Source organism: Equus quagga, chromosome 3 (assembly GCF_021613505.1).
Source record: "Equus quagga isolate Etosha38 chromosome 3, UCLA_HA_Equagga_1.0, whole genome shotgun sequence".
In the NCBI taxonomy this organism is placed as follows: Eukaryota; Metazoa; Chordata; class Mammalia; order Perissodactyla; family Equidae; genus Equus; species Equus quagga.
The window spans coordinates 38,216,673-38,230,852 of NC_060269.1; the positions used below are offsets into that span (position 1 = coordinate 38,216,673).

A 14,180-nucleotide genomic window follows, 5' to 3' on the forward strand; every position below is an offset into this window, starting at 1 on the left:
ACACACACACACACACACACACACACACACACACACACACACACACACAATGGAATACTACTCAGCCATAAAAAAGACCAAATCATCCCATTTGCAACAACATGGGATGGACCTTGAGGGTGTTATGCTAAGTGAAATAAGCCAGACAAAGACAAACACCGTATGATTTTACTCCTCTGTGAAAGATAAACTAACATATGGACAAAGAGAACAGATTAGTGGTTACCAGAGAGAAAGGAGGTTGGGGGGTGGGCATAAGAGGCAAAGGGACACATTTATATGGTGACTAACAAATAATAATGTACAACTGAAATTTCACAATGTTATAAACTATTTTGACCTCTACAAAATAAAATAAAATAAAAAAGATAGCAAGAGGAATAAGATGGTAACTTTAATAAATGGTGTTAGAACAACTGACTAATTGCATGGAGGCAGTTTAGATTTAGCATGTCTTGTAACCAAATATTATCCAAATAGTCAACGCTACAGATGCAAATAAATTAACATCTACAGTTTTTAGGAAGAAATATAAATAAATGCTTCCATGTGATACATGTCAGTAAAGCCTTTATAATAATGAGAACAAATTTAGAAACTATAAAGCAAAAATTATTTTAAAAATACATATACTGATTTTTAAAAAACTAATATGTTTGATAACTATAAAAAATACATGTCTTACAGGTAGAATTTCAGAAAATTTAATATGTACAGAAAATTTTCAAGCAAAATTGGCAAAAGGTTTCTTAGGGCAGCAGAACCAACAAAGTCAGGAATCTATACTCGGCTCTCTTAAGCTGTCAAAGCTCTGAACATCTTGTTTAATTCCTAAGTGTGTTGGAATCCACAGATTGCCACTTTCATTAAAAAGGCTGGCATCATACTGACAGCAAGGGAGTGAAAAGTAGCCATTTGTAAGTATAGGTGATTTCTAAGTTCTAACAAACAAAAAAATTTATTTAACGTACAACTTGCCAACACAAAATTAAAATTATTTTTAAATCATCGTATTGGTATGTTGATAAATAAAACTTTGAAATGGTTTACAAACCATACAATAAAAATATCCTTGTAACTTTTATAAACCAGATCAAAACATCCCTTTTTAATGTTGAAACTACAAAATTCAGCACAGTTAAATTAAATCCCTATTTATCCTTCAAAACTTTATAATTTATAAACATAAGCATACCTAAACAAAAGACTATTTACCGTACCTGTCAAAAGATCTGAACTGCACAGATTGCTCAACAGATAGATCACCAAGAGCTCCAAGGCAGGCTGGTGGCAGAAGGGCAGGATCTACTGTGACACCATCTGCAGGTATGTTAACCAAGCTTCGGAGAATGTCCTTCACGTTGACATTTTTTGAAACTGGAACTGATGGTGCAGCCTTGTTGTCCAACTCATTTCCTCTATCATTTTTGGTTTCCTGAGATTTATTGACTTCTAAAGAAAGAGTGCACAGCACCTCACTGATGGCATCTGGGCCTGCACTGACACTTGGAGGTGCTCCAGGAGGAGCAACATCTACATTGCTTCCTAAACCAGTCGCTGTTTCTTCCCCAATGCCTGAGTCCCTCCTTCGAGTAGATGATGTGCTTTCAGATTCTTCCACTGATGCTGGAGGTGCATTTTCTACATCTTACCCAGAAACAGAAGAAAAGTACAAATAAAAAAATTTAGAACCAATTTTAAAAGGGTACATTCAGTCCTAACAGCCATCTACTGTTTTAAATTATGAAGTATATGGCATGTTCTAAAAGAAAAAAATAAATTACGTATCTATAAAATGTACTGAGTAAATGCACCCATAATCAAATGATGGTATAATAAAATAATAACAAAAATATTAAGTAGTGACAGCAAAATACCTGAGAAAACCCTCCAAACTGAACATGACATACCAATGGGTAGCAACACAAGGTTGAAAGCCATTGGCCTACAAAAAAAAAGTCCAAAAGCCTTAGGATAAAATAAAGGGCTCTTCAATATTAAATCTACTAGAATGTAAACTTCATCATGGCAAGAAATTTATCTTGTTTAACACTTCATCTCCAGCACCTATAAGAATGCCTGGGCAGTAGTAAGTGGTCAATAAATACATGCCAGATGACTACTCATTTACAACTTTATCTCCTGCTACTCATGCTCTCACACATGATACTTCACAACACCAAATTACTTGCAATCTGCTGAACATGAAACAATGTTCTGGGCTTCTGTTTTTTTATACCTTTCCAATTCTTTGGAAAGTAATCCCAAGACCTCTACCTCAAACATGGTGTCTACTGCTAGAAAATGTGTTAGCCTTCCTATATGCATGAATAATTCAATGATCCTTAAAATCTAGCTCAACAAAGAGCATCACCTTTTCTGTCTGTTTGACATTCAGTCTCTCCATTCAGGTGTTCACTCCATTCCAACAAAAATGTTCCATCCTGCTAAATCCAATGGTCACCAAAATCTGTCTTGCTAAATCCAATGGTCAGTTCTCAGTCCTAACAGCAACTGACACAGCAGCAGCAACTGATTATTCCCTCCAACTTGATAAGAGTTTCTTCATTTGGGTTACAGGACACCACGCTCTTCTGGTTTTTCAACTACTACCTGACTGGTTGTTCTTTCTTAATTTCCTTTGCTACTTTTTCTCCCTGATTTCTTAAGTTGCAGGGATTTAAAACTCAGTTCTTAGTCCTTTCATCTTCTCTATCAACATTTATTCCCTTAGGAGTCTCATTCACTCTCAAAGTTTTAAATACTACTACATCAAAAAAAATTTCAGATTATTATATATAACTGCCTATTCTATATCTTCTCTTCTATGTCTAAAAGCCATCTCAAACTCAACATGTTGAAAACTGCATTTCTTATCTCGCCCAGAAAATGTTTCACCTTCAGTCTATCCAACTGCATCTTATAATCATTCTTGACTACCTTTCATCTTTCACATATTCACACCTAATATTTTAAAATCCCGTTTTCTGTACCACCGAATTATATCCAGAATCTGACTACTGCTCACTAGCTCTACAGCTACCACCCTAGTCCATCCCAAAATCACCTCTTTCCTGGATTATTACAATATCCTCCTAACTGGTTGTGTTAGACTGTTAGATTAATGATCCTATTGGCCCATGCCTCCTGTACTCACCCCCTCGAGAAGTCCTTCAATCTAGACCGGGGCTGACTTACTTAAATCAATAGAATGAGGCAGAAGTAGCACTGAGTCAGCTCTGTGCCCAAGCTGTAAGATAGTCTGGCAGCTTCTGCATTATCAGAATCCCTGAACATCTCTGTAAGCAATCTGGCTAGCTTGCTCGAGAGAACATGCAGAGAGACCATATGAAGAGACAGAGGATCTCCAAACTAATGGAGAAAAACCAAGGAACTCAGCTGAAAACAAGTATCAAGGCCCCAGACATATAACCCCAGCTGAGCCATTGCAGTCAGGCAGCCCCAGCTCCTGGAATCATCCGAGCTAAAGCATCAGACACTTGCATAGAAAAGCTGTCTCAGACTTTCCAGCTCCAGCAAACATCATCTGGAGCAGTGATGAATCGTTCCCACTACTCCCTGTCCAAATCGAATTCACAGAATCATGACAACAAGACTAAAATAGCTGTGGTTTTAGCTACGAAGTTTCAAGGTAATGTGTTGCATAGCAGCACACAACTAAAATATTGGTTTTCCTTGTCCTTAGGGTATTCTCAACACAGAATCCTCAATGTTATTTTTAAAAACATAAGTCAATTATACCTTCTGTACTCAAAACCCGCTAATAATTCCACCATTTTCCTTCGGGTGAAAATCTACACCCCATTTCTCCTGGTCATTCACGATATTTTTTCCTGTTCATTTTTTTTTCTTAGTACTTACCACCTTCCGAAAAACAATACAACTCATTTATTACATGTACTTATTTTCTATTTCCCCTCACTAGAATACAAGCTCCATGAGGACAGATTTTTTTTCTCTTTTGTTCATGAATATACCTAAGTACCTAGTAGTTACTGAATGAATATTCAATGAATAAATAAACTGCCTCTGCTGGGTGGCAGCTACTTCTATAATTGCAATCGCTGCTTCTGTAACTATAAACCTATAACTGGCAGTTACTTCTATAACTCTAGTTATTACAGTGACTTATTAACAAATCTCTTTCTTATAAGAAAATATGAGTTACTCTTCACAACAAATGCTGAGGTAAACAAAAATGTTTAACACTTTATTTGTAAAACATAACATTTTCTCACTTACTTTTTAATAACATAGCTCATGTAAAGAACAGAAATCATCTCCCAATTACAATTAACTACATGGTACTTAAATTAAAATATTTAGTTATTAATTAAAATAAATGTATGTGCTCACTTTATACATAAATGGATTTAAATTCCAGAATTAATATTTTGACTATTATAAGTAGGTGACTTTTTACTTGAACTTTGGATGCCAGGGAATAAAATATGAAAACTTACCAGGGAGTGATAAATTCCCACTTTCATTACCAGTTTCCTTCAATGACTGGCTACGCCTTTCATTCTGGGGTTCCAAAATATCTCTGTACTTTGAGACCATAAGAACAGAGATAAAGTATACAACTGCCAGGGCTAAAAACTGAGCTTGTTTGCTATCCTCCTGGGGAAAAAATAAAAGTAGTTGATCATGCCACTATTAAATAACATGCTTTCATCTTATTTTACATGACAGTATTTAAATACAAAACGTTCAAAAATCTTTCAAAGTGTGCAGAAAATAATAATAAATTCACTTGAAAGATTAGGCAAAGACTCTCAGAAAAATGCCTATAAATGAGAGGTTTTATGATGGTGAAACGTGGAAAGAGAGAAGTTGACTCATTTTTTAAAATTAAATAACTCAATCTGAAGAGATATGTCCTAATATACTTTATAAGATTAATCAAATAGCAACTATCATTATATATGATTAACTATTTTTACTTCTAATCATAAGAATTAAAATATGTTAAAAAATTACAATAAAGTTTTCCTAAAAACAAACATTCAAGAGAAGTAAGGTTATGAGAGAGAGAACAGGATGTCAAAGGAATTCTCAAGAGTATTTTAAATATTACAAACAACCAAGTGTCCAGTATTGAAAATATGCTGTCTGCCAGAATGAAAAGAACAAACTAGAGTGACCTCTAGAAGAGGTCCAGGCTTCATCCTAGTTCTACAGATCACCTATACATATCTGTATATCAATGACCTCTTCATCTAGTCAAATTCCTCATCTTCCAAGGGAGCCTGCACACATCACTATTCTGGTAACTTTTCAAAACAGGTTTTAACTTAATTAAATTAAAGGAAAAACTCAAACTTGTCCATTCAATCCTGAAAACTAAAGGTACCTCAAATAGCAGAAAAATTTAGGATAAAGAAAACAAAGAACATTGTTGCCTATCAGATAAATAAATGGAAACTAATGGTACTAATTAAACTAAAAGTTAATAATTAACTAATGTTAAAAGTTTTGGACACAATCAATTTCAGGGAAAACATGAGATATCGGGCTCTACCTGAACATATCCACTTGATACAATTATTAAACGCATTTGTAATCTGACAGGCATCTATGGTACTTTTTAGGTACATGTGTAAGACCTTATTAGTCTTGATGCAAAAGATAAATGTACGTTTTTCCTTTTTTATTAACCATCCCTTTTCTCTAGACACATCTGTGTTCCTCTCCCATACAACTCTGCCTTCTATTATAGTAACTGCTGCTAACAATATTAACAGTAAAAAGGCAGGCAAATAACTCACTTGGTCTCAAATTCTTAATCTCTTGTAAATTATTCATGCCTATTTAAATCCTTATTTAGTCCATTAATATGTTCAAAGTTTACTAACCACAGTATGAAGTTTATAGTGTACACCTGATTTCTGCCCAAATAAAAAATATCCCATAGATCCTATGTTTAAGTCCTTACTCCTGAAATAAATGTTTTCAATTGTAGTTGTCATGTATTGAATACTTACTGTGAATCAGGCACTGTGCTATATACTTCATATACATCCATTAACCCATTTGAACAAGATGAGGCCTAGAGAAGTAATTTTTACCTAAGGGCATGTAGCAAGTGAAAAAGCAAATCTGAACTCAGATTAGAGTGATAAAAAACCTTAGGCCTTAACCTCACGGTAATAATTTTTTTATATCCCCAATCTTATGTCATTTCTTTTTTCATTAAAGTTTGCTTATGCTAGAAAAGGTTCTGTGATGTAGTTTGGCGTAATATAGTGTCTTTTCTCTTTTCTAGAAATCTCCTAAGGTGAATATATAACTTTTATTACTACAAAAAATTAAAATTATTTGTTACTTTCAGAAATGACATGATAGACATAGGAGATATTAAGATTTTCTGCCCAAATATCACGATTGAATAACTTGTTAGAAAGTTCCAAAGAGCCAAATCATATGGAGCCAGGGTGAGGAGTTTTGCTTTCATTTTAAGTGGTATGGGAACTCATGAGAGAACTTTTAAAGCAAAAGAATTATATCATCTATTCTAGATTTTTAAAAATCATTCTAGGAAGTACAAAGTTACAGGGGAACAGACTCAACACCTGCTCAAGAAAAGAGAATGGGGAGAGAAGGAAGCAGTAACACTTGGTCCCAAAATGAACCACAGTCAGTGGGTTCCGAAAAAACAAAAACTGATGGTTTCTTATTTATTTATTTATTTATTTATTTTTGAGGAAGATTAGCCCTGAGCTAACTGCTGCCAATCCTCCTCTTTCGCTGAGGAAGACTGGCCCTGAGCTAACATCCGTGCCCATCTTGCTTTACGTTATATGTGAGATGCCTACCACAGCACAGCGTGCCAAACGGTGCCATGTCCACACCCGGGATCCAAACCAGTGAACCCCGGGCCACTGAAGCAGAACATGCGCACTTAACCGCTGCACCACCAGGCCGGCCCCAGATGGTTTCTTAATTAAAGGAATAATAACAGCCAACAAAAAGCAAAAAACTGAGATCTAGGGAGGCAGTACAGCCTAATGGTTAAGATCAAAGTTTCAAGAATCAGACTCCCCAGGTCCTTAAACCCACTTCCACCTCTTATTACATGTGTGATCTTAAGCAGATTATTTAACCCAATACTGCTATCTTTCTCAAAGGATTACTGTGAGAATTAAATAAGATAATACATACAAAGCATCCAGTTCTCTGCTTAATACACAGTTAAGTATTCAATAACTATTAATTATATCTAGGGGCCACCCCGGTGGCACAGTAGCTAAGTTCACACGTTCCGCTTCTCAGTGGCCCGGGGTCACCGGTTCGGATCCTGGGTGCAGACATGGCACCGCTTGGCAAAAGCCATGCTGCAGTAGGCGTCCCATGTATAAAGTAGAGGAAGATGGGCATGGATGTTAGCTCAGGGCCAGTCTTCCTTAGCAAAAAGAGGAGGTTTGGCAGTAGTTAGCTCAGGGCTAATCTTTCTCAAAAAAAAAAAACACTATATCTAACAACTATTAACTATACTATTAACAAATTGTATACATGTATAGAACTTAGTGAAGAACTCAAGAGAGGACTGAAATACTAGAGAAAGAAGAGGTGAAATTAAAAATTGAAGTTATAAAGTTTATAAAAAACCTCGATGTAATATAGAGCATCTAGTACTTAACACGAAGTCTTTAATAAATATTAACTAATGATAATACTCCAAATCCTGATGAATAGGATTACAAATGATTTTTATTCTCATCTTTGTACTTTCTTATATGACTTTACAATTTCTACATGAAACTCACCCATATTAATATCAGAATCGGCTAAAACAAAACTGTTTTTCATCTTTAAAAGATTTAAAACACCACACACAACATTTCATCATGAACCTTTATATCATATTTATATTCCTTGGAGGAAAAATATCCAATATTCAGTAAAATAACAGGACATTCAGAACTTGAACATTTCATCACTTTCAGAGCACAGACTCTGGAGTTAAGACTGCTGGGTTTGAATCCTGTCATTTATGAGCTCCATTAGCTTGAACAAGTTACTCAAGCTCTCTGTGCCTCAGATTCCTCATTTATAAAACGAGAACTACAAAAATACACAACTCAAAAAGTTGTCGGACTTGAATACATATGAAGCACTTACGGTACTTACTATGTAATAATGTGTTATTCTTATTAGTATTATTACGCTGATATATTAGCTCCATTTGTATAACCAATACTTGCCGATATTCTAAGATTCTAAAACCATTGTCAAGAGAACTGGTTTCTAGGTCTTCTTATCTCCACTCAGCTATTTTATATCACAAAGAGTTTTCACTCTCACTACTTTGGGCCTAGGAAGAAATATATACTAGTTAAGTATCTGAAAGTATCTGAGTATCTGAAAGAAATACTGTAACTTACTATGTCTCTGAAGACAACTGCCCTAAGCCGATTAATATCCATGTCTTGTAGGAGCCTGTCGAAATCTCTTACTGGAGATATACCACCAGTTACAATGTCCACTGGACTCTATTTAAGACAAAAAACATACATATATATATATATATATATATATATACACACACACACACACAACACAAATATATAAAAAAAAGTAAACACAGTATTCCAAGAACCAGAAAAAGTAGACTCCAGCTTGTTTTTCCCAGTTTATTTTTCCTACTTCTCTCTCTTCTTTTTTTGGGGGTGCTAGGATAGAGGTGGGGGGTTGAGCAGGGAATCATGAAGGAAAAACAAACTGCATGCTAACTCACCAAGTACATGAAATACAGATTGACATATTTCAAGGAAAAGGTATCACAGACACAAGAAAAGTAAACATTTGGAAAAGCAGACAAGATTAAGTATAAGCAAATCTTTACTGTATATTTAAACAGAAATATTTGAACGTTATATCCACAGACTAAAACAACTATTTTAAGACCTCTGTCAGATTCATTTAACTTTGTATTGAAATGTATAAATAAATTTAAGATCTTAATCATAAAGTAAGAGTATGTTTTTTTATTTAATTAATTGTTCTGTAAGCTTACCTTTGCTGCAGATTTCCCCATGGGAATCAGGCCGTGCATTGTTTTCTGGCCTTTTGCTGTATCTCCTTTAGTTTTCAGTTGTAAATGCTGTTGACACTCTAAGCAATTCCTTACTGCCACGGCACACACTGTAATTTATTTTAAGGAAATGATTGGGCAAGAAGAGAAAATTATATTTAAGATTATGGAACTGATAAAAATCACCTCCACAATAGGATTTACATAAGATTTTATTTGAAACACATTACCTTCAGCAAATTCTAAAAGGTCCCTGGGTTTCATCACCTACTGATTGTTTTCTGACCTTGTTAGCTACTCTGATAGGGCCCACTGCTAAAAGACAAACATTCAGGAATCTTAATAAATAGGCTACTGTTTCTTAGATCTCACCTATGCTAACTGGAACTATCTTTTATTCTGGAAAAGAGAGAGAAGAAAAGAATTGAAAGAAAGGTAAACAAAATAGAAAGCAAATCACATTGCCATGAATTAGACTAGGATAATAAACTTTCTATTACTTTCATTAAAGTAAAATAAACTGGAAACTTGTGTGTTTTCCTTACAATTTATCATTACAGCATGATATTAATAGAGGCTGATAGAGGATATAGCATTTGTAGGGAATATTTATATGGTCTACCTTTTACTGACTTTCATTAAAACTCTTTAAAAGGTGGGAGACAGAAAAGAGATTGTGATTAATATATCCAAAATTACCTCTGTAAATGTCTCACCAATCAGGCAGTTACTTGGGTTATTTAGAAATTAATTTTGAATCTTAAATGACAAATCAGGTAATGCACAATTAACTATGCATTGCTTGATATCATGTAATCATCTCAATTCCCAATCAAATCAGTAACACTCAAGGTATCTGAACTGAACAAGAGTGGGAGGGCAAATGAGGAACAAAAGAGCAAACTTAAGTGGGGACTTTAAGTACACCAGACTATCATGGGGCCAGCACACACAGAATTGAGAAAGCAAAGTATTCAGAACGGAGCCAAAAGAGAGCAACAAGAGTTGGAAAAAAGGAAGGAAGGGACAAAGTGAGGGAGGGAGAATGTGGACTACAACTCTGTCAAATTTGGAATCGGGCCCAGGAAAATACCTTTCATCCTACTTTTGCCACAGGTTGTATAAAATCGAGTTTGGGTCTCCATTATAAAGTTAAAAACCACACTGGATTTCCTAGTGTCAATCAGCCTCAGTAGTAAAGGTTACTCTTATTGTTGCCATCCTACTTTCTCAGGAGACCAGAGATCAAAACATTCGGACTGTTTACCAAGCTTACCATAATCAATTAAGTGATCTTGGACAAGTCACTTTCTGAGTCTCATTTCATATATAAGAAGAGATGGTGTTGCCTAGATTGAATTATCTCTTTATTTTCTTCTACTGCTATGAAAATGAGGGAGATAGCGTATTTCCCTAGCTTCTGAATATAACACTTCTTGAGTACATATAGCATTTCTAGTGTAGCATTGTACTTTTAATTTTAGAAAAGTGTTCTTTTTAGGAAAGTGGGAAGGTTTAAAAAATGGCATATACAAAAGCAATGGAGTCTAAATATTTTAATGATATCGCTAACAGAAAGTTTAAGGAAGTATACCATAAGAGAAAAAGCAGAAACACTAATTAAACGAACTATATTCAAATTCCAACTTCATCAACTTCATTACAGCTTTTGGATTTTCAACGTTTCCTAATCTCTCTGATCTCAAATTTCCTCACGAATAAAAGGAAGAAAATGCTGACTCGTAAAAATCAAAAGTAATGACAAATGACAGTATCAATAAACGATAGCTTTTGTTTCTTATGCTCACCATTTAGATCTCTTTTAATTAAAACTTTCAAACTTTCTAAAAATTGCTATACCAAGATTTTTAGAGCATCCTAAATTTAAGAGTACTTTGAATGTCATTTTAAGTAAAAATCATCGTGGTACCAAAAAAGTCTAAGTACATCTCAGTTTATATAACAGATATTTTTGCTAAAAATGGGAAAATATTTCGTTAGATTTTCCACTGATGTTACATTTTCCTAGGTGGTTTATTTCTTATCTGTCTGCACGTGGCCATGGTTCCTAATGGTTCTGCTTCCATTTCTTGGTCCCCCTCTCTCCACCTACTTCTCTCCATTTAATAAGCAAATCATTAACAAAGTCTCAATATTTACAACTAGATACAGGAAACCTTCTTCATAGGAAAAAGGATTTTTTTTGCTTCACCTAAGGAAGCCCAGATAACACTAAAAATTCTTTTCATGTATTTTAACTTTTACCTAAGGAAGAACTGCCTCCAGGAGAAGAATAGAGATTTAATAATTTCATAACTGCTTTAACAAATTACCATAGTTCTTTTGGATAAAGGCTGTACTTGAAAGATGCTAGTCTAGAACCCTGCTACTCAAGTATGTTTGTAAAAGAAGCAGTATCAACATGACCTGGGATTTATTAGAAAGAATTTTAAGCCTCATCCAAGACTCATATAATCTAGTCTGCATTTTAATAAGATCCTCTGGTGGTTCATGTGTATGAATCATCTTAAAATTTGAGAAGCATTACTTTAGAGCAAAAATAGATTGGGAGAAGAGGGGTAATGCTGATCAGAATCAACTTAGTAGATTTTTCAAAACATGTCCATCCTTCCTCTATCCAACTTCACAACTACTACTATAGCTTAGTACACACATAGTCCTGCACTCTTTGGAGGTTAAAAGCAGCATATGACAAATTGCCTACCACACATTTTTCCACAAACAAGAGAAAGATAATTTTCAATTTAATATGTCTGGATTACTGAAAATTTTTTAAATAAATTCCTAACCAACGTGTTTTAACAGCTCACCCAGTCGGAGACACTGCCGCAAAATTCCTCCAGAAGACATATTTTTTTCAGCTTCAATTTCAGTAAAGCCAAGAGAACTTGCAAATATAAGCACATCCACAAGGCTGATTAACCTCTGCAAGAATGTCACAGAGGCTTCTACTGAAAGGCCTTGAGTAGGTTCAATATTCTCCAGCTCATGCTGTAAGAAATAAAGTTTGACATTTATATCTACATTCTGATGAAAATATAATTTTATTAGATATCTCCCCAAATTTCTAAATTTTACAAAAAGCCAGACTTTCAGAAATCTAGTTCAACAAAGTGATTTCCTTATCATTTCATCTTTTAAAAAAGCAATGAAAGCACACAGGTGGAACACCATCAATCTATCTGACTCATGCCTAAGAAATCAACATTCATTTCAGTCCTTTCATTCCTGGAACAGATTCTAAGGTCCTTTCGGGTAATTATAAAAGATCCTGTTGCTTTTGATTTACAGCACCTATGATGCATAGTAACCACCACATTCAAGTTTTAATCAATAAAGATGCATAACAGTCATGTTTTCACATCAATTTTATATAGTAGTTAAGTCCTTACTGTAGCCGATGTAGCTGCTGAAAGCAATGGCAGTATACCCCCACAAGCCATGACCATATTGTCCATCACTTGAGAGATGAGATGAATTGTGTTGTGTACAAAGATGACATTATCACTGCTATTCACGAAGTCCATAACTGTCTTTGTTGAATGGCTGTCCAAAGATAAATGATGTTTACTGATAAAGCTACAGAAAGGAAATCACAGTTTGCCTACTTGAGGGGAGGGAGGATAAGAAGGTGCTTTTGCTTCATCTTGAAAGCTGAGGAAAGACAATGATGCAGCAGGCATTTTGAGGGTGTATTCTTTCTCAGAAGATGCAGACCATTCCATATCAGCAGTTACTATCCACACCCTTTTTCAGTGCTGAAACATAAATACTATTCATCTTACACTTGATATAAAAAGTTGAACTAAATTACCCTTAACTGGGAACAAAACTGAGAAGTCATGTGGCAAAAATTAAGAGGTAAATGGTCCTAAATGTGCTATAAAAGTGAACTTTCTACTAATATTTTCTTAGATAATGCCATAAAATGCTTTTAAATAGAGTAAGAGTAGTATACAAATAACAATAAACAAGTTAGGCACTTTTAAAATCACAAATCATACAATGTAGGATAATCTGAAATATATAGTTTTTTTATACTAAAAATACATTGGAGAATTGGATGTTAATAATACTTAAATCCCAATTTTTTTTTAGTTCTTCTAATAATAAACTCACTTCATAGACCTACCTTCAGGTGAATTACATGTTATAAAAATATGCTATAGGAAATCTTCAACAAATTTTTTAAAAGGAAAATCTCTGATTTTCAAGTTTTTGTAATCCAGACAGAGTAGCTCATTTTTATAATGGAGAATAAAAGTTAACTCAATAAAACCCTACCATAGATATAATTTATATTCTACCTTTTAACCACATGTCTGAAAATAATTGCAAAATGTTAACTATATAAATTTCTTTGCAACAAAGACTAAGGTTTATACATATCTTCTATAATAAACATATAGACAAACCTTCTCCACATCTGTATATCTGTTTCTATTGAAAATAATAGATCAGTGAGCAAACGCTGATGCATTTGAGACCATCTGAACTCAGGAATACGAAAGATAGTAGATCTAGAGTCCCTCCTTTGTCCATTAACTGCATCTGGTGGTATTCCTTGCCCTGGCTGCTCCTGTTGCCTTGACATCTAACACAGAAAAATAAAAAAGAGTAAAGTTCTACTTCAAAGGAAGGCACTGATAAATAATTTAATAGCTTCTGTGCAATTCATCTAACAAATACATTTTAAGATACTAAGGAACCAAATCAGAGAAAAATTATCAATGAGTAATAACATTAATAGTTTAATAAATTTAAAGCAAAGTTATCAAAAATGCTACACTACTACAATTGAAGAGTAATTAGCTTGGAACCATGTTAGTATTACCACACACTAAGGTAGCATTTTATAAAGGAATCAAGAATTCCAGTTTTGAATATCAGCATGCAAGAAAGGCAGTATCTGGATTATAAATTGGTTAAAATTAAGAGTAAACAAAAATAAAGGCAATAGAATGAAGAATAAACCAACAAAATAGGAAGGAGGGAGAGAGATAAGTGTTGAATGAAGTGGGAAATGACAATACACAACCAAACACTGTCTCATCAATCACTGAGATACAGTAAAGGAGAAAGCTGTGCCTCTAGACCTCAC

At 34.4% G+C, this 14,180-nt stretch overlaps 1 protein-coding gene across 4 annotated transcripts in view; it reads right to left on the reverse strand.

Annotated features, from left to right (window-relative positions):
• Positions 1 to 14,180, reverse strand: part of LRBA (LPS responsive beige-like anchor protein) — a 710,247-nt gene that overhangs the window by 519,112 nt on the left and 176,955 nt on the right. For all 4 annotated transcript variants that reach the window (XM_046655938.1, XM_046655936.1, XM_046655939.1 and 1 more), the window contains exons 24-30: positions 13,495 to 13,673; positions 12,472 to 12,625; positions 11,890 to 12,070; positions 9,041 to 9,168; positions 8,409 to 8,516; positions 4,485 to 4,644; positions 1,221 to 1,647 (exon numbers count right to left, since the gene is read on the reverse strand). In XM_046655938.1, the coding sequence (XP_046511894.1) occupies positions 1,221 to 1,647; positions 4,485 to 4,644; positions 8,409 to 8,516; positions 9,041 to 9,168; positions 11,890 to 12,070; positions 12,472 to 12,625; positions 13,495 to 13,673 (1,337 nt within the window). The remainder of the gene's footprint in view (positions 1 to 1,220; positions 1,648 to 4,484; positions 4,645 to 8,408; positions 8,517 to 9,040; positions 9,169 to 11,889; positions 12,071 to 12,471; positions 12,626 to 13,494; positions 13,674 to 14,180) is intronic.